The 25,390-nt window shown below is 39.3% G+C and overlaps 1 protein-coding gene across 2 annotated transcripts; it reads right to left on the reverse strand.

Annotated features, from left to right (window-relative positions):
- Positions 1–771: 771 nt before the first annotated feature.
- LOC127631569 (synaptotagmin-like protein 2) lies at positions 772–21,636 on the reverse strand. 2 transcript variants are annotated; one of them, XM_052109742.1, is made up of 19 exons: positions 21,591–21,636; positions 19,813–20,036; positions 15,372–15,523; positions 14,913–15,024; positions 14,313–14,379; positions 13,726–13,852; positions 12,824–13,609; positions 6,872–9,499; positions 5,619–5,711; positions 5,315–5,356; positions 4,970–5,064; positions 4,758–4,871; positions 3,888–4,057; positions 3,703–3,805; positions 3,438–3,599; positions 3,219–3,312; positions 2,973–3,072; positions 2,604–2,809; positions 772–2,366 (listed from the first exon to the last, which is right to left on the reverse strand). In XM_052109742.1, the coding sequence occupies exons 2-19, from the start codon at positions 19,911–19,913 to the stop codon at positions 2,218–2,220; spliced, it is 5,301 nt and encodes a 1,766-aa protein (XP_051965702.1). In that variant the 5' UTR covers positions 19,914–20,036; positions 21,591–21,636; the 3' UTR covers positions 772–2,217. The 2 variants fall into 2 exon arrangements, with proteins under 2 accessions (XP_051965702.1, XP_051965701.1); XM_052109741.1 differs by having other exon boundaries at positions 5,619–5,720.
- Positions 21,637–25,390: the final 3,754 nt, after the last annotated feature.

Raw genomic sequence — 25,390 nt, forward strand, 5'->3', positions numbered from 1 at the left:
CACCATCATGTTGTTCCAAACCCGTATGACTTTCTTTCTTCCAAGATGAAACACAAAGTAGATATTAGACAGAATGTTTGCCTGTGTCACTATTTACTTTCAGTTTTTTTTTTTTACCTCCATATTTTGAAAGTAAATGGTGAGCGAGACTGTCAGTCCCTAACATTCTGTCAAAATTATTTTTGTGCTCCACATAATTCAAAGCATCACACTGGCTTGGAACAACATGAGGGTAGGGAAATTATGACAGAATATTACATTTTGGCTGAGCTATCACTTTAAAGGGGTAGTTTACCTGGAAATGAAAATAATTTCTCATCATTTACTCACACACATGCCATCCCAGATGTGTATGACTTACTTTCTTCTGCACAACACAAATTAAGATTTTTAGAAGAATATTTTAGCTCTGTATGCCAAAGTTTTGATGCTCCAAAAGGACATAAAGGCAGCATAAAAGTAGTCCATAAGACTCCAGTAGTTAAATCCATATCTTCTGAAGTGATATGATAGGTGTGGGTGAGAAACAGATCAATATTTGTCATTTTTTGCCATTGTTCTCATCCACACCTATCACATCACTTCTGAAGATACCGATTTAACCACTGGAGTCTAATGGATTACTTTTATGCTAATTTATGTGATTTTGTTTAGCGTTACAATGTTGCCACCCATTCACTTGCATTTAATGGACCTACAGAGCTGAGAAATTCTTCTAAACATCTTTATTTGAGTTCAGCAGATGAAAGAAAGTCATACACATCAGGGGTTGCATGAGGGTGAGTAAATGATGAGAGAATTTCTATTTTTGGGTGAAGTCTCCCTTTAAATCTATGTCTTCAGAAACAATATGATAGGTGTGGGTGAGAAACAGATCAATATTTAATCCCTGAAGTCCAAAGAATGCCAAAAACAAAAAAAGAAGAATGTGAAAGTTGAGATTGATAGTGTTAAGATCCACTCGTGTTCCATGTTTTCATGTGAGCACATGGTTTTGGGTGTTTATTCCTAGCCATGCACTCTTCTGTCCTGTCTGTGTTTACATGTTCGGAGCATGGTGTCTGGATCCTGATTGTTTGGTCTGATTTGGTTTGGTTTCTGAGTCGGGATCCGGATACCCATGCTCCATGTCTCATCATCATGTTTGGTGTGAGCACATGTCTTCTGTCAGGTTTATGCGCTCTCCTGTCTCTCATATAGACATTGCCTCCTTGTTTACCTCTTGATTTCTCCCTCTTTATAGTTCCCTCCTGTGCTCTGTCCTGTGTTGAATCATTTTGTGCGTTACCCTGTTCAGTCATGTTGTTCTAGCCTGTTCAGAGTTGGTTCCTGGTATCTTTATTTATTACCTGTTTTTCTCCATTGTAAAAGTTTTTGTTCTGTTTTATTGTCATTTAATAAGGATCTCTTTATTTCATGCCTGCATTTGGGTCCTCCTTCCTGCAAACCCTGACAGATAGTTAAAAAGGGCTTAAATATTGATAGTTTTTTACTCACACCTGTCATATCACTTCTAAAGATTTAGGATTTAACCATTGGAGTCATAATGATGACTTTTATGCTGTTTTTATGTGCTTTAGGAGCTTCAGAATTTGATATTCATTCACTTGCATTGTGAGGACCAACAGAGCTGAGATTCTTCTTTTAAAAATCTTTGTCAGCAGAAGGAAGAAAGTCAAACACATCTGGGATGGCATGAGGGTGAGTAAATGATGAGAATTCAAATGTTTGTGAGATATCCCTTTAAGCCACAATATTAGTCACTCAATTCACTAGTCTATCCACTAGGTGGAGCTAGTAATCAGGAGTTCTTGAATAGGCCTTGAATACAACACCTTTACTAGGCCTTTCCACCTCCTTTTTTTCTTGCCTTTTGTTCTTTTTCTGATATATGAAAGGAGTCTCATGTGAGTGTAAATCTTTCTACACTTTCTACACAGTGTAAAACTTTCTTTTAAAGCACATTTGTCACAAACCCCTTCCACAGCATCTATACCATACAATAACCAAAGATGGCTTTGTCTGATTTATTAAAATGTGTTTCTTAATATCAAATGTTATGAATCAGATAAAAACACATTTGTTTTTAAGTGATGGCAAAAACCTAATCATTATAAACTATGACAAATGCAAGATATAAAATGTAGAGAAATATAATTTTATAGATATACTTTAATAATAGTACATCTTTAATAAACTCTTTGGTTCGTTTTAATCTCATTTCCAAGTGTTTTTGGTCGTCGTTAACAGCCTCAGTGGTAATATGCCTTCCACCCATTCACTGGGTGACTCCATCATTCTCCTCCATAAAGCCACTTCCACTGCTGTAGAGTCCATCCATTCCACTTGTACTCCATAACTCCTGCCTTTACAATGACATTATTAAACATCATTTGTTAAGCATTTGTCTTAATTAAAATAAAACAATCCCAAGACTAGGATACCAAAAATAGTATAAAATAGTATAAAATATCATACTTGGTTTTCAAGAAGTGGCTATAAAATGTGAAATACATTTAGAATGGTATCGGTGTAAATTATAATGTAATGAACACAAATGTATGTGTATATCAGATCACCACATTAAGATTATTAGACTGCACCTGTGCCCATGCCGAGTCTTAGGCCTCCGAGCAGGTGATTAGCTAGACGGTCGCGGTCCCAAACTGTAAGCTCCACACAAGCCTCTTTCAGGTCCTCTGTCCTAAAGCCATCATACACCATGGTGTGGTTAAATATGGGATTGGTCGTCCTCTTCAGGACCCGAGTTTTCTGACGACTCTTTTTGCTGGTGTCAGGAAGTACAAAGCTGTGCAAGTATTTAGACAAAACATTATATAGTGAGCCGTGAAAAAAAGTGTTTAAACACAATGCAATCATGATTTTTTAAAATGCATAATTAAGAAAGCAAGTCAGCAATCACAAGGAATTCAAACTATATATAGTTTTTTCAGTTTTTTTATTATCATTACCATTTTACATATGGATCAATAGTTGGACTTCTAATGGGAGGAAGATTCTTGCAGTCTTTGACCCAGATATGCACTTCACCTGAACCTGGAATATTCTTAGCTGGGATAAAGAATCACAAATGAACTGATATCGAATCCATCCTTTGCCATTTGACTTAATCTGTGACTATATAGTATATCCAGATGTAGACAGCATTCTTTCAGTCTTTCAGTAACACAAGTAAACAGTAACACAAGGTGTCTTACAGAGGGAGATCTGAGGCAGGAAACGAATAGCCAGTTTCATCTGAGCTCTCAAGTCTGAGGGCTGAAGGCTATTTGTGGTCTGTGAGGGGAGATTCTGGAATGAAAACAATCCAATTGTTATATTATATTACAGTATATTACATTATATGATTATACTGGCGCGTCAACCAATGCTAGAGTTGTACATAAAAGCAATTGTTGGGAATAAAAAAATCATACTCTTGGTTTCAGAGACAAAAACTTCCTCTCGGTGTCGTTAAAATCCCACGAAGAAAGATCAAGTTCTATCTCACCCAAGAAACTGTTACGGCCAAATGTGTCATTGTGCCATACTGAAAGGTTGAGAATCTGGGATTTCAGGTACTCCATTCGGACTTTGTACTGTATATACCAAATAATACAAATAAATAAAAGATTACTAGGCTTTAGGTATAATAAATATTTCAAATACTTCACACATACTATTCTGTTCTGATTTCCTTACCCTCAGAATCTCATTGTATGTAGGATTCAGCGTTCTCTTTTTCACAGCAGTTTTTCTTTTTCCCAGATTGGTAGAGTCTGGTATGAGGTAACTTTTAATATACCTAGAAAAACGAGCACAAGTTCTCTATGTGGAAACATTCTATTGAGAGGGGAAAGGGACAGGTACTGAGATATTATTTTTACGGGTCAGATCGGTTCCTCTTCGTGTCCACTGCTGCCAGGTTTTTGCATTGGACGATAAAGATGTGGAACTCCCGCAATCTTTGCATATAATTCAGTGAAAATTGGATGGTCCCTTGAACTTCAACACTGCTGTAGTCACTGCTGTAAATGCTTGCAACACTGCTGCTAACCTAGGGGTAAAAAACACACATTCAGCCAATGTGAGACAAACGGCTCTAACTGTCACCAACAATAAAGGGAAAAAGAGGCTGTTGACATGGCATCTAAAAAATGTGCAAGACACTGAAAAAACAGTGATATACAGCATAGTGGTCAAAGAGATCCGTTTAACACAAGTGTAACAAAATCGCATTTGGTGTGAATGGCCCCCAACTCTTAAATTCTAAGGTCTCCTTACACAATGCATGTTTAAGATCCTATTGTGAACAATTCATCAATGCTCGTAATCCAAAGACAAAAACGTTTTCATCAAAATGTAATAAATTGCTCCAATGGTTTGCTGAAACAACTTTCCTTTTCAGCTAATGTCACCAATCTGTCTTATTTTTTAACCCCTCCCCTCAATTGCTTGGTTTTATTCTAGTATGTAACGCTGCTTTACATAATCCAATCATTTCTCAGTAGTTATAATCCCCATTTGAATTCACATCCTTCATTGTTTTTTGTATTCTTTTTAATTCTAAAACTTACACCAGATTACAGTATATAAATGGGTTGAGAATTGCTGTTTCATGTTGACTTTAAAAAAATTGCTTATCAACATTTGACATATCAAATGTAAATCATATTTGAGGTAAGTGGGATAATTCAGACATTAGAACAGCACATGCCATGAACATCTAGTATATAAAATATAGTATATGAACTTACAGATGAGAGTGAGGCAGAACCAGAGTAGTTGCTGAGGTTAGAGAATTGTCTGCTATTTCTCTGTCGCACGCCGCTGCGAGAACTGCTCTCGGAGTCACTCTCTCCTCCATCACTCTAAAAATACAGGACAGCATCAACAGCAGCTGATGTTTTGTGTACCACATTTTCATGACCTAGCTTTTTCATCTTAATTGAACATTAGATAAACAAACCTCTTTCTGTAGGAACGAAGGCACTGATTTGCTGAGTTGCTTAAGGTGTTCCGGGTCTGCAGTAGCAAAAGAGGTCTGGACAAGTGTGCTAGAGTCTTAGAGACAAGAGGGCTCTAGTGAGATTCAGTACAGACACAAATCCTACTCCATCATGAAAAGTAATTAAGTGCAAATGTGATGAGCATATAATAAACAAATAATAAAAATCCTTTACAATATAATTTTTTTTTTACATTTAAAATGTAAAATATCAGTTACATTCACATCTCAGCACAGATATTCTACAATTACATTTTACAAAACAAACTGTCAGAGGTTAAAGCACAAACTTGCCATCATAATTACCCTGTATGGAGTCATCTGTTGTCTCGATTTTTTGGTCTTGTCCTTGGGGAAGAGATCATGATAACAAAACAGTAAAAGTGGAATAGGTACTGTTGTCACTTGAACTCTCCATTTAAAGCCACACAAAGAGTTATTTTTCTCTGAAGAAAGCATTGTGCTACTACATGATAAGGAGCATGTAAGAAAGAGCTAAATATAGATTTAGTAGGACTGTTGCATCTCTGCATTCAAAACGATGTTGCAATATAATTTAATACTGAAAAAAATACAAATCTTTGCCATGCTGAACAGTAGTGATGCTCACTAGTAAGAGTCCTGATCTCATCCATGCTCCTATGGTACACAGGTCTAGATGCAGCCCGTCTCAAAGCTCTCTGAACAGGATTCTCATTGTCACCTGTGAGATCTAACAGTTTGATCAAAACTAACAACAACAATAAATCATTTTTAATCTCTCATTATCTCTCTTTAAAACTGCCAGCAACTGCTGTAACTATTCCATTTAGTTATACTGAGTTAGTACAGAAAGCTAGAAGAATGTTGCTGATCTTGATTTAACACACTTGAAAGGTATGCTGTGGGAAATTCCTGTGCAAGTGATTTAATTACACATGCCTAATTTGTCAGCAGATTAAATTTAGAATCATTCAGTTCCTTTATGCTGTGCAAGTAATACTCTCACGAATGTATTTACATGTTATCCAAACAACCTTATATTAAAAATAAAATTACATATACATATATGTGAACTGTCATATTAAAAAATCCTTTAAACTTTAGGATTATTGTTGCATTCATGCCTTGTCGTAATTACTGTAATTACGAATTTACAAGTAGTAAAATCCATCCATCCATTGTAATTAGTTAGAAACCATTGTGATGTCATGTAAAGACAACAAAAATGGCAATGGATTTAACAGTTTAAGGTATCAGGGAGCTAACACTACATATATTAATGTTTAAATTGTCATTTTATTATAGCTGATATTACCTGGTGCTCTTTCTTAGTTCTTTAATATATTGCAAGAGAATATACAGTGGCCACAAAAAGTATTTGGCCACACTTAAAAATTTATGAAAAACATTGCATCATATAAAAAAAATATTAAACCAAGTGGCATATACTTTTAATATAGTTCAAACAGTTTTCAAGCTAAAAGAATGTGTTAGGTTTTAAGACAAAACTATACTTTGCTAGGACATCTTCGTGAACTTGATACTTCTACTACAATTCACATTGAGACGTTGGTTAAAGGTAATTGCAAAAAATTACGATTTAAGTAATTTGTCTGCAGATGCCAAAAGCATCCAAAAAAGTCAGAACACATTTTAGGGCCAGTGTATAAGCGTTTCGAACATTGACATAGAAGCTGAGTCTGAGAATGTAAACAACTTAAAATCTTCAGGTAGTTCATCTTGTAATTATATAAATTCTGAAAGAAACATGAATGCAGCATATGTATGTACCATATGTCCCAACATTTTTGAGAAAGTTCTGTCAGTAGACCAGCCAAAACTCTATAATTTAATATGAGAAAGGAAAAATTACAAACTCACGGTTCAAATTCCCCTTTGTGTGGGACCAGGTGTCTGTTGCACAGCTCTTTGGGGCTTCTCGACTGGCATCACCATCATCGATTTGTGTGGTAGAGGGGAGTCCCAGACATCCTTTCCTGGTTTGGAGATCAGGGGAACCCTTTACTGGAGTACTGGTTCTTATGGGTGAACATTTACAGCTGGCACTTATCTCTGGAGATGTTGTAAATGTAGTGCAGATAAAGTCATCCACCTGCTCTGTAACTGGAGGTGGAGTGTAGATACTTCTGTTCTCTGTGATTCCAAGGTAATGCTGGTAATTACGTGGAATAAAGGACCTAGCGAGGGGTTGAGAGTCAGAATCCTCAGAAGTACGAGATGGTTTTCTAGGAGTGATTTTTTCTCTATCTCGAGAGATATCAGGGGATATATTTGGCAGTGTACAGCTAGCGTCCTGTATTTTTCTGGAATGTGTAAGGCTACATTCAGTTGGCCTCTTGACCTGGTGCAGAATGGGACCCTGGGACTTCTTGGACTGAAGATTAATGCCCTGGCTTTGCTCCTCAAATGCAGAGTTTACAGAAAACATGCTGGAGGCACGTCGCATGGAATTTGCTTCCCTGTTTAGACTGCCTTTGCTGCTTTTGCTCTGCAGAGGTCGTGACTCTTGACCAATGGCAGGTTTAGGTTGTATTGTGTATTTCGAAGAGGTCTGAGAGCCCTTCAGTGGCTGAGGGGAATAAGACACTCCATGGAAGATTGCTTCACCTGAGACCACATGCGACTGTCTTGTGGTAATCCTTTTCTTTGAAGGGGATTGGAACGCTTTCCCTGTCTTGGCTGGTGAGGACAACAAGGATGTTTTAGTACTTTGGGTCTCATTTGCAAAGGCTTTGACACTGGCTCTCTCTGATTGGATATTGTAAACATTTGGACTTGTATGTGATGTTACATCTATAAAGGAATATAAGCCTGTCTCTTTTGATATATCTGTTGTTTTGCTATGTGGACTCAAGGATATCTGAATTCCACTTCCAAGGATGGGTGACCGTTGTCCATGCTGCTTGGTAGGTGATGCACCCCAGAAGTCTTGGAGGTTCTTATACTGTGAAGTGCTCATACCATCAGTTGAAAAGGGCTTATCCTTTCGTATTGAGAAATTAGGAGACATTCTGCCTCTGGAAGAATTATTGTCCTCAAGATCATCATCAAACTCAGTGCCTATTGATCTGAGGTCAAACTCAGACTTTGTAAATCTTTTATTCAGACTAGCAGCAGAAGTGATTGAGGATCTATTTTGAACTGCAGTGGATTTCATATATTTTATGGGTTCCAATGTTTCTCTCTCCCAAAAGGACTTGAGTTGTTTGATTCTCTCTGCCATATTCTCTTGTTGCTGGGAATTCTGCTTAAAAAGAGGCACTGGATTTTGCCTTGGTGCTGCCCTAGATTTAACCTCTAACTCCTTTGGTGAGATGGGATCTCCATCATTGCTGCTTATGCTAACTGTGCCTCTCATGCTTTCCCCGTTTTGACTAGCTAGCAAGGATGATTTTAAACATGGAAGTGTGGGAACTCCTTTGTTAAAGGGAGCACTTGCAAGAATTTGGTCTTTTTTCTGATTGTTCAATGGTGGATTTACGTGTTTCAACTCATCTGTAGCAACTGGTGCCTGGGGCTTGTGGATTGTGTTGGTACTCCTTAAATATTCAAGGTCTAAAATGTCCCCAAAGTTTATTGACTTCTTTTTCTTATGTTCTTGAGATTTTGCTCTCAAACTCTGTTCAGCTTCCTGGTGGTCATCTACAACTTCAGTTAGCTTTCTGCTCACATTACTAGAGATTAAATCTTCATTCTTAACTGGTTCATTAGGTCTACTTATCAAAATCTTTGGACCAATGTTTTCTTTCTCCCAGAATGATTTCAAATTAGTAATTTTTGGTCGCTGGTTTTCTTCAAGGCTTGTTCTCTCTTTCGATTCTTGTTGAGTGAGTTTGATGTCAGTGCTTTCCAGGTTGACTTTGGTCTCTACCTCCCTCTTGATAAAAGCCTCAGTCTTTTTCTCTTTTTGATTAACTTTCCCAGCTACAGACATATTAGCTTCTGGCAGTTTTGTGACCTCGTTTGGATTAATAGATTCAATTGAAGGCTTCATGATGAGATATTCTTTCTGAGAGGTGGAATCTAATCTTCTCCGTTCTTTTGGAGCATTCTCAAGAGGCTCATCAACACTCTGTTCCACTCCCCAGCTGGTCTCTTCTTGAAATACTTTATTCACTTCAGATGATATCTCATCACTTTGGCATGGTATGATCATGTACACATCATCCCTTTTTTTGGCTCTCATATTAACCTCATCTTCAAAGTTTATGTAATCTGTATGCTCCTCCATGTCCTGCACATATGTCTCTAAATCAAGCATATCACTGCTGTCTGTGCTCTTGCTAAACCACTCAAGAACTTTAGTGATGGAATCTCCTTGTTCTTCACTAGGCTTGGGGATATGCGAATCTGTCATGATAGCCAGTTTGGCATCTTCTTGCTTTGAGATATTATTCTTGTTTTTTACATTGAGCACAGGGGTATCAGTAGAAACATCTGCCTTATTGGATGTATTTGCTGTGTTGAGGGTGCTGGGAAATGGCTCATCTGTAAGACAAACAGTATACTACTGAATGACCAAAGCAAACCTTAGGCAAGCTGAATTGCAACCAAATATCAAATCTCATTAAAATTATTTAACTGTGGTGAAATATTTTCAAAAGGATATCACGTGGGTCCTTAGACATATCACAGCATTTCCAAAGTGAAACGTCTACTAAGTAATGCAAAAAGCTACTTATATTTTCTCACAAACCGATGAGGTATTTATAGTTCCTGTCAAAAAGCTACACTTTGATGCTGCGCTGATTTAGCGCTTTGGGAAAAACTTTAGGTGTGACCAGCTGTGAATATGTGTGCAACACGTCAATGAAATTGACCAGAATTTATAGCCTCTGCTGGTGACATCATTGGATTCACCTGTAGCAGGGCTATAAATAGATGCGTCACAGGTGCATCGTCAGATCTTTTGTCTTCAGATCATTTTGTGTGTGTTGTGCTTCTTGACTGTCAGAACTTTCTACTTTGCTCTGTTAGGAGTTAGAATTGTTAGGCAGTGCGCAGAAACCTTTCTCTTTTCTTAAAAAAATAAAATAAAAAAGCAAGCGGTGTGTGTTCCCTTGTTTTTGCTCTATGGCTGAAACGGACACACACCAGATTTGTTTTGTGTGTTTGGGGGAAGAGCATGCTGCTCTTGTGTTGAGGCAGGGCGGGGTGGGTGCGAGCATTGCGCTCTGTTTACAGTCAAAATGCTTCGCGTTCGTCTCGCTTACTTCCAAGAACCAGCGGCCACTCTTTCATCGTGGGGCTCTCGCATAGATCTGGCTGAGGAGCGAGAGACGGGTCCGTCCCTATCGCTCGCTCTCTCCCCAGATCCAGCTGATCCTTCTCATAAGCCTGAAGCACGCTTCGGCGCCCCTTCGGTTCACAAGGGGGATGCTGAACCTCTGAACATTCCACACACAATAATAAAGTGGCTGAGGAATTACTCGAGGTGGTTAATCGGGCTGTGGTCAGGCTACAGTTAGACTGGCTTTCTCTGAGCTTCGTCGAGCCACGGATCTGTCTCTCTGCCTGACCAAGTAGATGGCTCATGCCATTGGCACCTATGTCTGCTTTAGTCAGCATGGAGAGACACTTATGGCTCAACCTGTCAGGCATCAGAGACAAGGACAAAGTTTTCCTTCTCGATGCCCCGGTTTCGCATTCTGGCTTATTTGGTGACGCTATGAATGTAGTTATCATCAGGTTCCAGGAAGCAAAAGTCACAAGGAACCTTTTGGACAATTCCTTCCTTGCCGCACTCAGGGGGAGGGGCCGTCGGCCACCCAGGCCCACCCTGGTCCTTCTAGAAGGGAGGCTCAAAAACAAAGCGTAGCGATTCGTGCTCCCCCTTGTAGAGACTGGGGCCGGCTCGTCGCCCTCAGCAGCCCCCTTGGGTAGGGGCGTGTGAAGCATTCACCTGTACCTTCCCAATACCCCCACGAAACCTCTCCATTCCCGCCGCTTCTGGTGTTTCGGGAGTTAGAGGTTTCCAGCAAAATGTTGTGTGTTCCATTGCTTCCTGCCTTAGTCCAGGATGCAGAATACTCGACATCCCCTCAACAGGAAGTGTCAAAATTTATACCCATCTCAGAGAACCTGACCCAGAATGCGCCTGTATGCGTTTCCTCTGGTTTCTCGGCTCCCGGGAGTCTTGGCCAGAGTTCACCAGCAAGGGTCTTACCTCTTACTGATAGCGCCGCGTTGGCCGAACAGGGTATGATTCTCGGAGATAATGTCTCTCCTCGACGGCTCGCCTTGGGTGATTCCGGACAGGAGGGACCTTCTGTCCTAGGTGCAGGGGACAATATTTAATCCCTGGCCCGAGCTGTGGAACCTTCATGTTTGGCCCCTGAAGGGTACCAACTGAGGGAACACTGGGTTTTCACCTGAGGTTATTGAGACCATTCTAAGTGCTAGGGCTCCCTCTACTAGAAGTTACACCAATAAATGGGGTGTCTTTGAACGATGGTGCAGTGCACATAATGCAGATCCAGTTAACTGTCAGATTGCTTCAGTTCTGGACTTTCTGCAGGAATAATTGTCAGTAGGCACATGCCCTGCCACTCTCAGGGTTTACGTGGGCTTTCTATCGGCTTGCCACGCCTTGACAGGGTGCCGTTGGGGAGACATCCTCTCCTCGCTCGCTTCGTTCGTGGAGCCATGCGACTGAGACCTCCTGCTAGGACCAGGATCCCTTCATGGGACTTAGCAATAGTCCTTGAGGGTCTGGTTGATACCCCTTCAAACCTCTAGAGTCAGCGTCTGATAAACTATTGACTCTCAAGATGGTTTTTCTTATGGCAATTATTTCTCTAAAAAGAATTGGGGATCTACAGGCTCTGTCTGTCTTACCAGCCTGCTTAGATTTTGCCCCAGGAATGGCTAAAGCAGTTTTGCACCCTCATCTTGACTACCTGCCTAAGGTTCCTTTCTCGACTGTACATCCGGTCACTCTCGAAGCCTTCTTCTCCCCACCTTTTACAATGCTGGAGCAGGAAAGACTTCACAGACTTTGTCCAGTCCATGCCCTTCAGATTTATGTCCACCGCACTAGTTAGTGGCGTAAGTCAGGGCAACTATTCGTTTGCCATGGGGGCTGCAACAGGGGGGCGGCCGCCACCAAGCAGACTATGTCGCATTGGGTGAGGGACGCTATTGCCCTGGCCTACGAGACGCGTGGTCAGGCTTCGCCAGTAGGTATCAGGGCTCACTCTACCAGAGGGGTCACCTCCTCTAAAGCCTTGGCAAGAGGTGTCCCTCTGCAGCATGTTTGTGATGCGGCAGGCTGGTCCTCTCTGCACACATTCATAAGATTTTATAGTTTGGATGATAATGCCACTTCGGGCTCTTATGTCCTTGAGTCAACATCACAAGCTCATGTCTGAGACCTCTCACGCTATTGCTATCTCGAGTTTTAAATTGAAAAAACCTACCCCACTATCCTGAACCTTAAACCTAAACCTAACACAATAGTTTCATAAAAAGCAAATATTTGATTAAAATTGCACTTGCTGAAACAAACACATAATTTTGTGGTGCTTCTGCAACACTTTAGGCTCATGTGTCGACTCGCATGCTCTTCAGAACGTCTTTGCACTGCAAGTGTAACACTGTCAGTTGAGTGGTTATGTAAAGCCATATTAAATGTATTGGTCTAATTAGTTGCTTAGGAAGCCTTTCTGGAGTCAGTCAGCACAATCTGGACTCAAAATCGCAACTCCAGGGGTGGTAGTCAGCGTCTTTGCTCGTAGAGCTACCCAGACCCCTAATATATACTGTAACATTTAATATACTATATATATTATGAAAGAAAAATATGAATCATACCAACAGCAGTCCTTAGTTGTTCTTCTACCCTTGTCATTTCCTCCTTTGGAAACAGGGTCATAGGAGTCTCCACTATCTCAGACTTGTGCTGTATAGGTTGAGGGGCAGTGATCTCATCCAATAGCTTTTGAGACTTGGTGGTCAATACAGACCTTGCATTCTCATGATGAAAATTAACAGTTTCTTTCTTTTGGCCCTCTGATGCCATGGATGACTGAGGAAGGCAACTATCTGTTTCTCTCTTTTGTTTTAAACATTTTTCCACATTCTTGTTATCATCTGATCTTGTGATGGAGCTCAGACTGAGACGAGGTTGTATATTTGGTTTCTCTTGTATGGCCTGTGTAGGGTCAATAAGTTGCAATGAGGCTCTCACTGGTAAACGTGATTTTGGTAACTTTAATGATGACAGGGAAATAATTGGTGTTTTCTCTATGCTTTCCAGAATTATTGTTCTCTTTTCAGAATCCTTTTCTTGACTGCTGTTTTTGTGAACATGGTGTGTTTCAACTGGTTGTGGCAGTTGGCTTCTGAGAGCCGACTCACTGGAACTGCAGCTGGAGGTGTATTTGAGGATACCGCTTGGAAGGGGGGACCTGATTCCTGAGCCTGCTGTGGTGGAAGTACTCTGGGTGGACACAGAGCTGGCACTGTCTGAGACAGAGCTCTGGGGTTTGTAGATTTTGGTCCTTTTCATTGGCACAGGCTTTTGACGAGGGGCTCTGTTGTTTATGGGGTTATAGACCTCAGTATTATCTTCAGAATGACTTGCTTCCTGATGTTTTACTGCAAAGGTGTGGAGATGTTGGACATGTAATCATGAGCAAACACAAAACTTTATACATTTAATCTTCTAAACACAAATTGTAACATCATGCAATGAGAAATCTTGCCACATCAACCTTGTGAATCAGAGACACTGTCAAATGGTTTCCTGAGTCCAGATCCTGATGCTCCATTTGTAAACGGGCTGTCAGTCTCCTCAAAGTCAAGCTCCACTGGAATACTGTTGAATGGGTTGTGCCTTGGCTGGAACCAGGAAAAGAAGCAAATTTTACTTAGAATAAATACACTGATTAGTTTTATCACAATGATTTGTTTATTTGTACATTTGTAAATATATATTACAAGGACAGGCCATCTGGAGTGACCTGGAATTAAAGGGACAGTCAACCCAGAAATGAAAATACTGTCATCATGCACTCACTTCCGTGTTGTTCTAAACCCGAATTATGTTCTTGCTTCTGTGGAACACAAAAGGAGATTTTAGGCAGAAGGTTAGACTCAATCACCATTCACATTCAATGCATTTTTTTTTCATACAATGAAAATGAATGGTGAATGAGGCTAACCTTCTGCCTTACATATCCTTTTGCGTTCTACTCAAAAGCCCATTTTGGTTCCCAATATTCTAGCCCAGATCCTTAACAATTACACTGTCAAGAGGTGAGATTGATTTGACTGTAGTGTTCCAGGGTTACTTACATACCTTGCAAGGTGATCTCATGCCAGTGTTCAGTCTTTCTTGCTGGGCCTCTGATGTGTCACTGTTTTTCCTGATTTTCAAACAGTAATGCAATGTCAGAGACACTCCAAATCTGAAACCTGCTCTTTTATTATTATGAGTGCTTGCATTGATAAGAAACAGCTGATTTTGACAAAGATAAATTAAATCATTCACAGGCAAAGTACTTTGATCTCATTCTAAGGCGTCCACATTTCTATAAAACTACATTGTACAAACTTCTCTATTGACCCTTCTTTAGTCATAAAGATCTTGAAATCACGATGTACCCACACCTATAAAACATACAAGCACAAACTGGGAGGAGTGGAGGTTGTACACACAGTGCAAGCCAAGTAGGTCTGGCAAGCTTGAGCAGTTATTACCATCCTATTGTGCTGGATAAGTTGATAAACACAGGGTGAATTAATCAAGAGTACAAGGGCTGCTACAGCATATGTTCTCCTTAATCCTTACAGAATCTACTTTTGTACCTTAGACCATAAGTGACCACATATATAGTGTAGGATTATGCCAGCTGATTAAGCATAGATTCTGTGCTTTTGTATGTAAACATTTAGATACCTCTCTTTTGGCTGCTGTGAGGACTCTGTAGCTTGTTTAGGTGTCATGATACCAACACTGTTCTTTCTATTGACACTCTTGGATCCGCCACCCCATGACTTAGTTAAATACTCTACAAGAGAGGATAGTGTTACTGTAGATAGAGAGGTCACATGTTGACTTATGTTATAACGCATATTACTGTTGTCTTTCCCGCAATTAAAGGGATAGTTCACACAAAAAGGAAAATGCTCACATTATTTAGTTCTTATCATGTTGTTCCAAACCTGTCACAATTTGCTTTCATGATATGGGGGGTGGGTGGGGTGCAATGAAAGTGAATGGTGATGAGACTAACATGCTGCCTAACATCTTAATCTGTGAATGAATGACAGAATTTTCATTTTAGGTGAACTGTTCCTTTAATGTTTCCAGCAAAGAATTTTAATAAAGTTACTACTGTAGTTCTGCATATCTGACCAACAACTGAGGGTTTCTTTTGCTTCATTGATGCCATGATGATGTCGGATCCATGAATTCTGTCCTGATGTCTCTGTGATTTCACCTCGTAGAACCATTCTCCTGTCATATACTTGCATCTGTCTTCATCAGGAACAACTTTCCGCACTTGTCTAAGATTCAAAACCATTCAAATCAGAGGTTAAACTGGATGAAAAAAACGAATGTTGGGCTACAAAACAACAACAACAAAAAAAACACAAGTGAAGTTACAGACACGTGAGTTCAACATGCATCTAACCTAATATAGTCTCACCACAACAGAGTGCTTTGGTCAAATACCGTACATTCCATTGGCTGCAAATTTGTTTAGTACATCAGCAATCAATACATTATTTATCACATGTTGTGTCGTCAGGGATCATACTTTTTCATTTTATTACTTATTCTGTTATTTGCAACTATGTGTGTGTGTGTGTGTGCACTGGTGGCCAAACATTTTAATAATGTACAGATTTTGCGGTTTTGCAGGGAAACTGGTACTTTAATTCACCAAAGTGGCATTCAACTGATCACAATATAGTCAGGACATTACTGATGTAAAAAACAGCACCATCATTATTTTTTATAAAATCTAGACAGGCCCCATTTCCAGCTGCCATCACGCCAACAACTTATCCTCGAATAATCATGCTAAATTGCTAATTTGGTACCTGAAAATCACTTGCCATTATATCAAACACAGCTGAAAGCTGTTTGATTTGTTAAATTAAGCTTAGTATTGTCTTTGTGCTTGAAGGGCAACAACCCCCTCGGAAAGGAGGAGGGGTGTACATCACGCCGAGCCGGATGCGGCAGTTCAAGGGAGAGAGCTACACACAGCTGCCCTGTGTGTGTTTCTCTCAAACTGCCACATCCAGCTCGGCCATATCCCTCTCCTAGGATGATTAACCCTATTGGGGGCCGGCCGTGCACTCTCATGGCCGAGCCCCACCCTCCACCTGGTCACAGCAATAGACTTGCATGTCTTAAGGTCAACATTAGGTCAAAAATGGCATAAAAGAAAAAGCTTTCTCCAGAAACTCATCAGTCAATCATTGTTTTGAGGAATGAATGCAATACAATTCTTGAAATTGACAAAAAAACTGAAGATTTCATACAAAGGTGTACACTAGTATTCAAAGACAAAGGACAACTGGCTCTATCAAGGACAGAAAGAGATGTGGAAGGCCAGATGTACAACTAAACAAGAGGATAAGTACATCAGAGTGTCTAGTTTGAGAAATAGACGCCTCACATGTCCTCAGCTGACAGCTTCATTGAATTCTACCCGCTCAACACCATATTCATGTACAACAGTAAAGAGAAGACTCAGGGGTGCAGTTCTTATGGCAAGAATTGCAAAGAAACTTTTGAAACAGAAAAACAAAAAGAAAATGTTAGAGTGGACAAAGAAACACAGACATTAGACAACATATAATCGGAAAAGAGTGTTATGATCTGAACCCCATTGAGCTTTTGTGGGATCAGCTAGACTGTAAGGTGTGTGAGAAGTGCCCAACAAGACAGCCACATCTATAGCAAGTGCCACAGGAAGTGTGGGGTGAAATGTCACCTGAGTATCTGGACAAACTAACTGCTAAAATGCCAAGGATCTGCTAAGCTGTCATTGCTGCATGTGGAGGATTTTTTGATGAGAACACTTTGAAGTAGTTTAAGTAAATTGTAATAGTAATTGTTCACATTATTAATGTCCTGATTATACATTGTGATCAGTTTAATGCCACTTTGTTGAATAAAAGTACCAGTTTCTTTCCATATGAGCAAAATCTGTACATTATTCCAAACTTTTGACCGCCAGTATATATATACAGCTCTGGAAAAAATTAAGAGACCACTTCAGATTCTTAAATTAGCATTTCTACATGTATGGCAGCCATTCCATTCCAGAGTCTGTTGAATTCCTGCTTGAATTTTTGAGCCAGGAGCGGCATAAAATCACTCAATAACAAGTGAAAGACTGGTGGAAAGTGTGCAAAGGCACATGAAAGCTGTGATTGAAAATCAGGTTATTCTACCAAATATGGATTTCTGAACTCTTCCTAAATTAAACATTAGTATTGTGTTGTTTATAAATTAATATGAACTTGTTTTCTTTTCATTATTTGAGGTCTGAAAACACTGTATCTTTTTGGTTATTTTGACCAGTTGTCATTTTCTGCAAAATGACAATATTTTTATTTGGAATTTGGGAGAAATGTTTCCGTAATTTATAGAATAAAACTGAAATGTTCATTTTATTCATATACATACCTATAAATAGTAAATCCAGAGTAACTGAACATTTGGAGTGGTCTCTTAATTTTTTTCCAGAGCTGGTCTGATGTTCAAATGCATTAGACATATCTTTGAGTTCCAGCAAACAGAACAGCCCAAATGTGGGCTCCTAATTACATCGCTTTATTACTTTATGTGGTCTTTACAGTTATAAAACTTGGTAGTTCTAGATCCTCCAAAAGCAATAGCTTCTTGGATGGCCAAGGAGTTAGGACAAACATCTATTTGATTTGTGAATAAAACATTTCTTGAAATGGTTTGTTCAGAGGTACTATGTTTAATGAAACAATTCTTTAAGAAAAACAATCAAAGAAACCGTGATAATTAATAAGACTATTTGAGAGCTGACTGCTGTTGAATGTTACAAATACCTACAATTATAATACCTAATATAATACCTAAAAATATCTTCATCAGGACATTGTAATCATTGAAGTAAATCAAAATAGTTTGATTAAAATCATGTGTTAGGAAACACAGGAACACATCTTAATTTTGAAGGAGGGGAAACTATGTTGGTCATGTGAAATGGTCAAGACAATTATTCCACAACGGTAGACTTGATCCTTTTATACAGTACAAGGTTGAGTAAGGCCATGGCTGAACACAGGGAAATCACCAAGACATGATTCTACATTCTTCCTTTTATGTAGGCACACAGACTTCCATTTTTTAAAGTATAAAACTAGATAACAAAAAAGATTACTTTGCCAATTCTGTTGCATTTGGTTGGTTGAACCATTCAGTGTATGTATATGAGTGAAAGCCCTGTTGTTTATTGTATATGTGTGTGTGTGTGTGTGTGTGTGTGTGTGTGTGTGTGTGTGTGTGTGTGTGTGTGTGTGTGTGTGTGTGTGTATGTGTGAGCATGTATTTATCACTTTGTGGGGACCAAATGTCCCCATAAGGATAGTAAAACCCGAAATTTTTGACCTTGTGGGGACATTTTGTCGGTCCCCATGAGGAAAACAGCTTATAAATCATACTAAATTATGTTTTTTGAAAATTTTAAAATGCAGAAAGTTTTCTGTGAGGGTTAGGTTTAGGGGTAGGGTTAGGTTTAGGGGATAGAATATAAAGTTTGTACAGTATAAAAACCATTATGTCTATGGAAAGTCCCCATAAAACATGGAAACCCAACGTGTGTGTGTGTGTGTGTGTGTGTGTGTGTGTGTGTGTGTGTGTGTGTGTGTGTGTGTGTGTGTGTGTGTGTGTGTGTAATAAGTGTAAAAATCAACCCAGTCTCCTGAGAAGTCTTAATAGTATGAGATGACAAAATCATAAGAAATTGTATGGGCTGCCTTTTAAAGAAATAGTTCACCCAAAAATGAAAATTCTCTCATCATTTATTCACCTTCATGCCATCCCAGATGTGTATGACTTTCTTTCTTCAGCAGAACACAAATTAAGATTTTTAGAAGAATATTTCAGCTCTATAAGTCCAAACAATGCAAGTGAATGGGTACCATTTTGAAAAAGAAACAGATACAAATAGAAATCTACAGCCAAACCAATTCAGCTTCTGTATAACATTCCTCCTCTGTTGTAAACAACACTGTGTTTCTGTATTTTTCATATTTCACGTGTCAGTTCTTGTTTGAATTTGCCAAAGCTCTTACGTCACCCAAGAGGTAGCTTAAACTCCACCCTCGTGAACGCGCATATCACAGCTGGCCGGAAGCGTACATTTTTAGTAAAACAATGTTTAAATATTGATCTATTTCTTACACACACCTAGCGTTTCGCATCAGAACACATTAATTAATCCACTGGTGTCGTATGGATTCCTTTTATGACTGCTATATGTGCCTCTTGGAGCTTCAAAATGTTATGTATCTATTCACTTACACTGTGTGGACCTACAGCTGAAGTATTCTTCCAAAAATCTTCATTTGTGTTCTGCAGAAGATTAAAAGTCATACACATCTGGGATTTAGCATTTAGAACACGGGTTTAGCATTGTGCCCCCTCTCTGTGTTTTCATCAGCATCTCCCGCTGAACGCGTTGACATAAGCGCCCTCCCGAGAATGTCGACGGGGGAGAATACCCCCCCACCATGGGTCCTAGTAACCCTGTTGTTAATGCAGCCCTGTTGGTTGGTGCCTTGAAAATGAGGAATCTTACTTGATTCGTTCCTCCTCTGATTTCTTCAGCTCGGCATCTCTCTTTAAAACCATCATGATCATCTCCTGCTCCTCCTCAGTGAGATGGCTCAAGTCTATCATGATGAAGCTGTTGTTCCTCTCACAGTTTGGCTGATCTTAAGTAACTCAAGTACTGAGACTCACAGAGTAAGCTCTGAAATCTACTGTTGCTCCAGAATCACCTTCATTTCACTGAGTAATAACCTGGAATGCACATAGAGCTCAGAGATCCACAATTATTCTGCCACAACTTAAAAAGGCTTCTCAATATGAAAAGAAAATAATCAGAAAGGACATAGATGTAACTCAATTTGTATGGGGAATTGGTAGTAAATTGGAATGAAATGTGATGCTAAATAAGTGCACAACAGAAAGAAAGCCTGTTCAGAGAACTCTTGAGATTAGACAAAACATGTGACAGCACTGTCTGTTGATCATGAGAATGGGCTGCCCTTTAGATCAAGTGCATTTATGAGGAATTATGCAGTTTTCCATTGAAAATTAACAGATAATTTAATATGTTCTGTTATTGTTCTATTCATATTATAGGCTTTTTTTTTTTTAAGTTGTTCAGATTAACAAGAATAGGATCCACTCGTAAAACAAACTTGCTTGCTTACATGATCATATGGCCACATTTAATGTTTAAAATAGCAGTGTGTCAAGTTAGCTGTGCAAATATTTGAAACCTGCTATACCTTGGGTTCCACCTCAATCATAACAAGCCTCAAACAATTCCAAAAGCAGTCTAATTCAGAACATTATAAAAACAAAGGGAAAACAAGAATGAGACGTTGACAAGGTGTAAATACATTACAGTGGTGAGGTTGTTAATAAGGAGGGTGTATATAAAATTATTATTCTCGAATGAGAGTCTGAATCATGATGGAAATAATGACTTTACAGGTGTCAGGTAGAATTATTGCACAAAACCAATATATCAAGGACACTTTTAGTAAGAAATTATGTAACATGCTGTTAAATTGAGAATATGCAGTAATAATGCTGTACCTAACCACTCCTCCTGTTTCAGCCCTGAGAGTTTTTGACCCATCACTGAAGCTCTTTGAAGCAAATTAGATATGTCCTTATTTGGTAGGTTAACAGCATGAAATGTTCAGTAATGTTCTTGAAATGTAATAGGCTAGTTTTACATTGCAATATAATAGTATAATTATAAAGTGGGATGAAACTTAACAATAAAGTCCAAAAGTAACAGTCTATTTGCTTTTTTTTTTTTAGGTTGGGGACACTTAAAGAGACCATTAGCGCTTTAATATGTTGTCTGTTGGTTTTATATATGCAATTACATTTTAGAGTCGTAATGTGATTTATTTATGTATCCAACGGAATGAAATCATAACTATACTCGCAGAATGAATGTGCTCTTTTTCTATCCAAATTTTTTTTTTTTTTTTAAATAAGAAGAGAATTAACAAGAATTCCTTCTTCATCTGTATTACGGTAATGTGTAAACCACAGAATGCATCCTTTGAATACATCAACCGAGTGCAACACCTGTTTGGTTGTACCTGTAACACCTGTAATCTAATTCAAAATTCGATTTCGAGATTGCTAGTATCATTATTATTAAAATATATTTTAAAGGCGTATCCGTAACAGAATCATTTATATTGCATATAGGTTACTCTGGCCGAAAACATGATAGAGACGATAAACCCTACAGGGAGAGTATGCGATTATTCATAGACACAACGACATGTATATCTCTACTGTATTTAAAACGTTTCAGCTTACCTTGTTTCCGCGGCAAAACTTCTGGAGCGCCTCACTGGCGCAAAGCAGGGAACACATCTACTGGACAAGAGCGACGCGGCTGTCTGGGTTGGACGGAATCCTACGTTGGCACCCAGTCGACCAATCAAAGAATTCGGCGAGAGACGTAACAAACTTGAACGCTCTGTGTAAACAGCAGGCGAGCGTTACAGTTTCGCTGTCGAAAGGTTGAATTTACGTCAAGTGCAACCCCTTTCCCCCTTACTTTTCACTCAACATATTGATACTACCGCTCATTTCTTACAAAAATAAATGCATGCACAGAGTCATTAATAATTTGAGCTTTTCTTAATGAGCTTTGTGATACACGTTAAAAGTGATGGACACTACATAAAGTATTCAGACCCCTTAATTTTTTCACATTTTGTATGTTGCAACCTTATGATAAAATGCTTTAAAAAAAAAAAAAAAAGAAAAATCACATCAATCTAAACTCCATACTGTAGCGGATAGGATAGTACCATAGGTGATATTGCAGGCGCCTAGGGCGGCAACGCTCTCTGGGGCAGCAGGACAGGGTACCTGATCGATCGGCCCTGCACGGAGCTCGCAAGATCGCGACGGGAGAAAGGTGTCCCAAATTGTGCACCTCGCCCCTGGCTCGCGATGGGTGAAATGTGCCGCCCCGAGCTGGCAAGATCAATAGGAGAGAGGTGCACCAAATCATGCCACACCGCACAAATGGGGGAAAGGTGCCCCAAGTTGTTCCTGACATGCTACTCAGCCTAAAAGGCTCTAAATGATTAGGATTAGCCTATAGATGTTCATAATGCATTCTTACATTCTGAATAAACATAAGATAACCATAATCAGCAGTATAGGTACACTGTGACAGGGTCGACTCAGTGGTCTTGAGAAAATAAGTATCAACCATGTGATTGCTGGGCAGATTTGGCATTTTGCATCAATGAAAACTAGGAGGGGAGGGTTAAATTTTAAATTAGGAATTATAATAGCACAAGCAGCAATCTGTAAGTATTCTGCCATTTTCTTTATTTACTGACTCTATAATTTAATTGTGCAGTTTAAGTTCTGTGTATATAATGTAAATGTTAATATAATTTGCCATATATATATATATATATATATACATTTCTATATTCATTGTCTAAAATACTCTTTTATGCCATTCCAGAAACATGTCTTTCTTTTTTCTTTTACAGAATGCAAATACAAGAATAGTTCAGCAAACTTGAGTGAAATTGAAGATGACATTTATTTGATGAATATAAAACAGAAAAGTAATGTCTCTCTTTGGCATAGCCCTGTCTGGCGGCCCGAAGTTGTAGTACTCAGAACCATCATATCCTGCCGGAGATAGGAGGCAGGGGCGAGGAGCCTACCGCCGTGCAGTACGGGACTCAACTGGAAGGGGCTGGAAATATTTTCGAACAGTTTTAGGTCGTGAGTGCTCTGGACTATGTTTTCATTAAGGATATCTCTGTATTTTGCTTCGTTCAGCTTTCCTTCAACCCTGACCAGTCCCCCAGTCCCTGCCGCTGAAAAACACCCCCACAGCATGATGTTATAACCACCATGCTTCACCAATGGGAAGGTATTGCACAGGTGATAAGCAGTGCCTGGTTTTCTCCAGACATGACGCTTGGAATTGAGACAAATCAGTTCAATCTTTGTTTAATCAGACCACAGAATCTTGTTTCACACAGCCTGAGAGTCCTTTAGGTGCTTTTTTTGCAAATTAAAAGTAGGCTTTCATGTGTTTTGCACTGAGGAGAGGCTTCTGTCTGGCCACTTTGTCATAAAGCCCAGATCGGTGAAGTGTTACATTGATCGGTTGTCCATCTGCAAGTTTCTCCCATCTCCACACATGATCTCTTGAGCTCAACCAGCATGACCATCAGGCTCTTGGTCACCTCTCTTACCAAGGCCCTTCTCCCCTGATTGCTCAGTTTGTCTGGGCGGCCAGCTCTAGAAAGAGTCCAGGTTGTCTCAAACTTCCTCCATTTAAGGATGATGGTGGCCACTGTGCTCTTGGGAACCTTCAGTGCGGCCAAAAGTTTTTTTTGTAGCCTTTCCCAGATCTCTGCTTCAACACAATCCTGCCTCTGAGCACTGCAGGCAGTTCCGATGACCTCTTGGCTTGTTATTTGCTCTGATATTCATTTTCAGCTGTGAGACCTTTTAAAGACTGGTGTGTGCCTTTCCAAATCATGTCCAATCAATTGAATTTTCCACAGGTGGACTCCAATCAATGTGTAGAAACATCTCAAAGATGATCCAGAGAAATGGGATGCACCTGAGCTCAATAAGTGTCATAGCAAAGGGTCTAAATACTTATGTCATTTTTCAGATTTTTCTTTTGAATACATTTTGCCAAGTAATCAAAAATAGTTTTGCTATGTCATTATGGGGTATGGAGTGTAGACTGATGTGAAAAAAATAATAATTTAAAGCATTTTTAGCATTAAAAAAATGTAAAACTATTAAGGGGTCTGAATAATTTATGAATGCACTGTATATAAAATTGTTGATTCCCCCAACAAGTTTATATTAGAACAAGTTTAAAAATTTTTTTAATAAAATTTACATTTTCTCATCATTTACCCATTCTTGCTATTCCACATGTGACTTTTTTTTTTCTTTTTTTTTCTGCAGAACACAAATATTTTTAGAAGAATATATCAGCTCTAGGTCCTCACAATGCAAGTGAATGGTTATCAACATTTTGAAGCTCCAAAAAGCACATAAAGGTAGCATAAAAGTAGTCCATACAACTCCAGTGTTTCCATATCTTTTGAAGCGAACCAATTGGTATGGGGTGAGAACAGACCAAAATGTAACTCCTTCAAAGTACATCTTGGGAGGCCAGCAGGGGTGCTCACCCTCCGGTCTGTTTATGTCCTAATGCCCCAATATAGTGACAAGGACACTATACTGTAAAAGGGCACCATCCTTCGGATGAGATGTTAAACCGAGGTCCTGACTTTCTGTGGTTATTAAAAATTCTAGAGCAGTTCTCGTAAATAGTAGGGTGTAACCCCAGTGTCCTGGCTAAATTCCCATCTCAATCATGGCCTCCTAAAATTGGCCCATCTCAATCATGGCCTCTATAACCCTACTCTCTCCTCTCCACCAATAGCTGGTGTGTGGTGAGAGTACTGGTGCACTATGGCTGCTGTCGCTTCATCCAGGTGGACGTTACACACTGGTGGTGGTTGAGAAGATTCCCCTGTTCACTGTGTAAAGCTCTTTGAGTGTAGTGTCAGAAAAGCACTATATAAATGTAACGTTCATTCATTCATTCATCTTGCCATTGCAGTCTCCAAGAACTATTGTGATTTCTTGAAATCATGATTGCCAAGGAGAGTGCTGTCAAGGTTTATAGGAAACATTTTTTATATATATTTTTGTTTGTCCTCATCCAAAATCACTTAGATCACTTCAGAATACATAGATTAAACCACTGGAGTTATTTAGCTTAATTCTGTGCTGCCTTTATGTGCTTTTTTAGGAGCTTCAACATTTTGGTCACCATTCACTTGCATTATATGGACCTACAGTGTTAAAATATTTGTCTAAAATCTTTGTTTGTGTTCTGCAGAAGAAAGAAGGTCATATGCATCTGGGATGGCATGAGTGTGGGCATGAGTGCGAGTAAATGATGAGGGAATTGACATTTTTGGCTGAACTATCCCTTTACCTGGTTTATGTTTAACAAGTAGTAGTGAGCTCTTGAAATCAGTAGATAGTCTAAAGAGGGCAAGCAAGCAGACAATAATGTAAACATTGTAGTCTATTAA

The sequence above is a fragment of the Xyrauchen texanus genome, chromosome 38, assembly GCF_025860055.1.
Source record: "Xyrauchen texanus isolate HMW12.3.18 chromosome 38, RBS_HiC_50CHRs, whole genome shotgun sequence".
In the NCBI taxonomy this organism is placed as follows: domain Eukaryota; kingdom Metazoa; phylum Chordata; class Actinopteri; order Cypriniformes; family Catostomidae; genus Xyrauchen; species Xyrauchen texanus.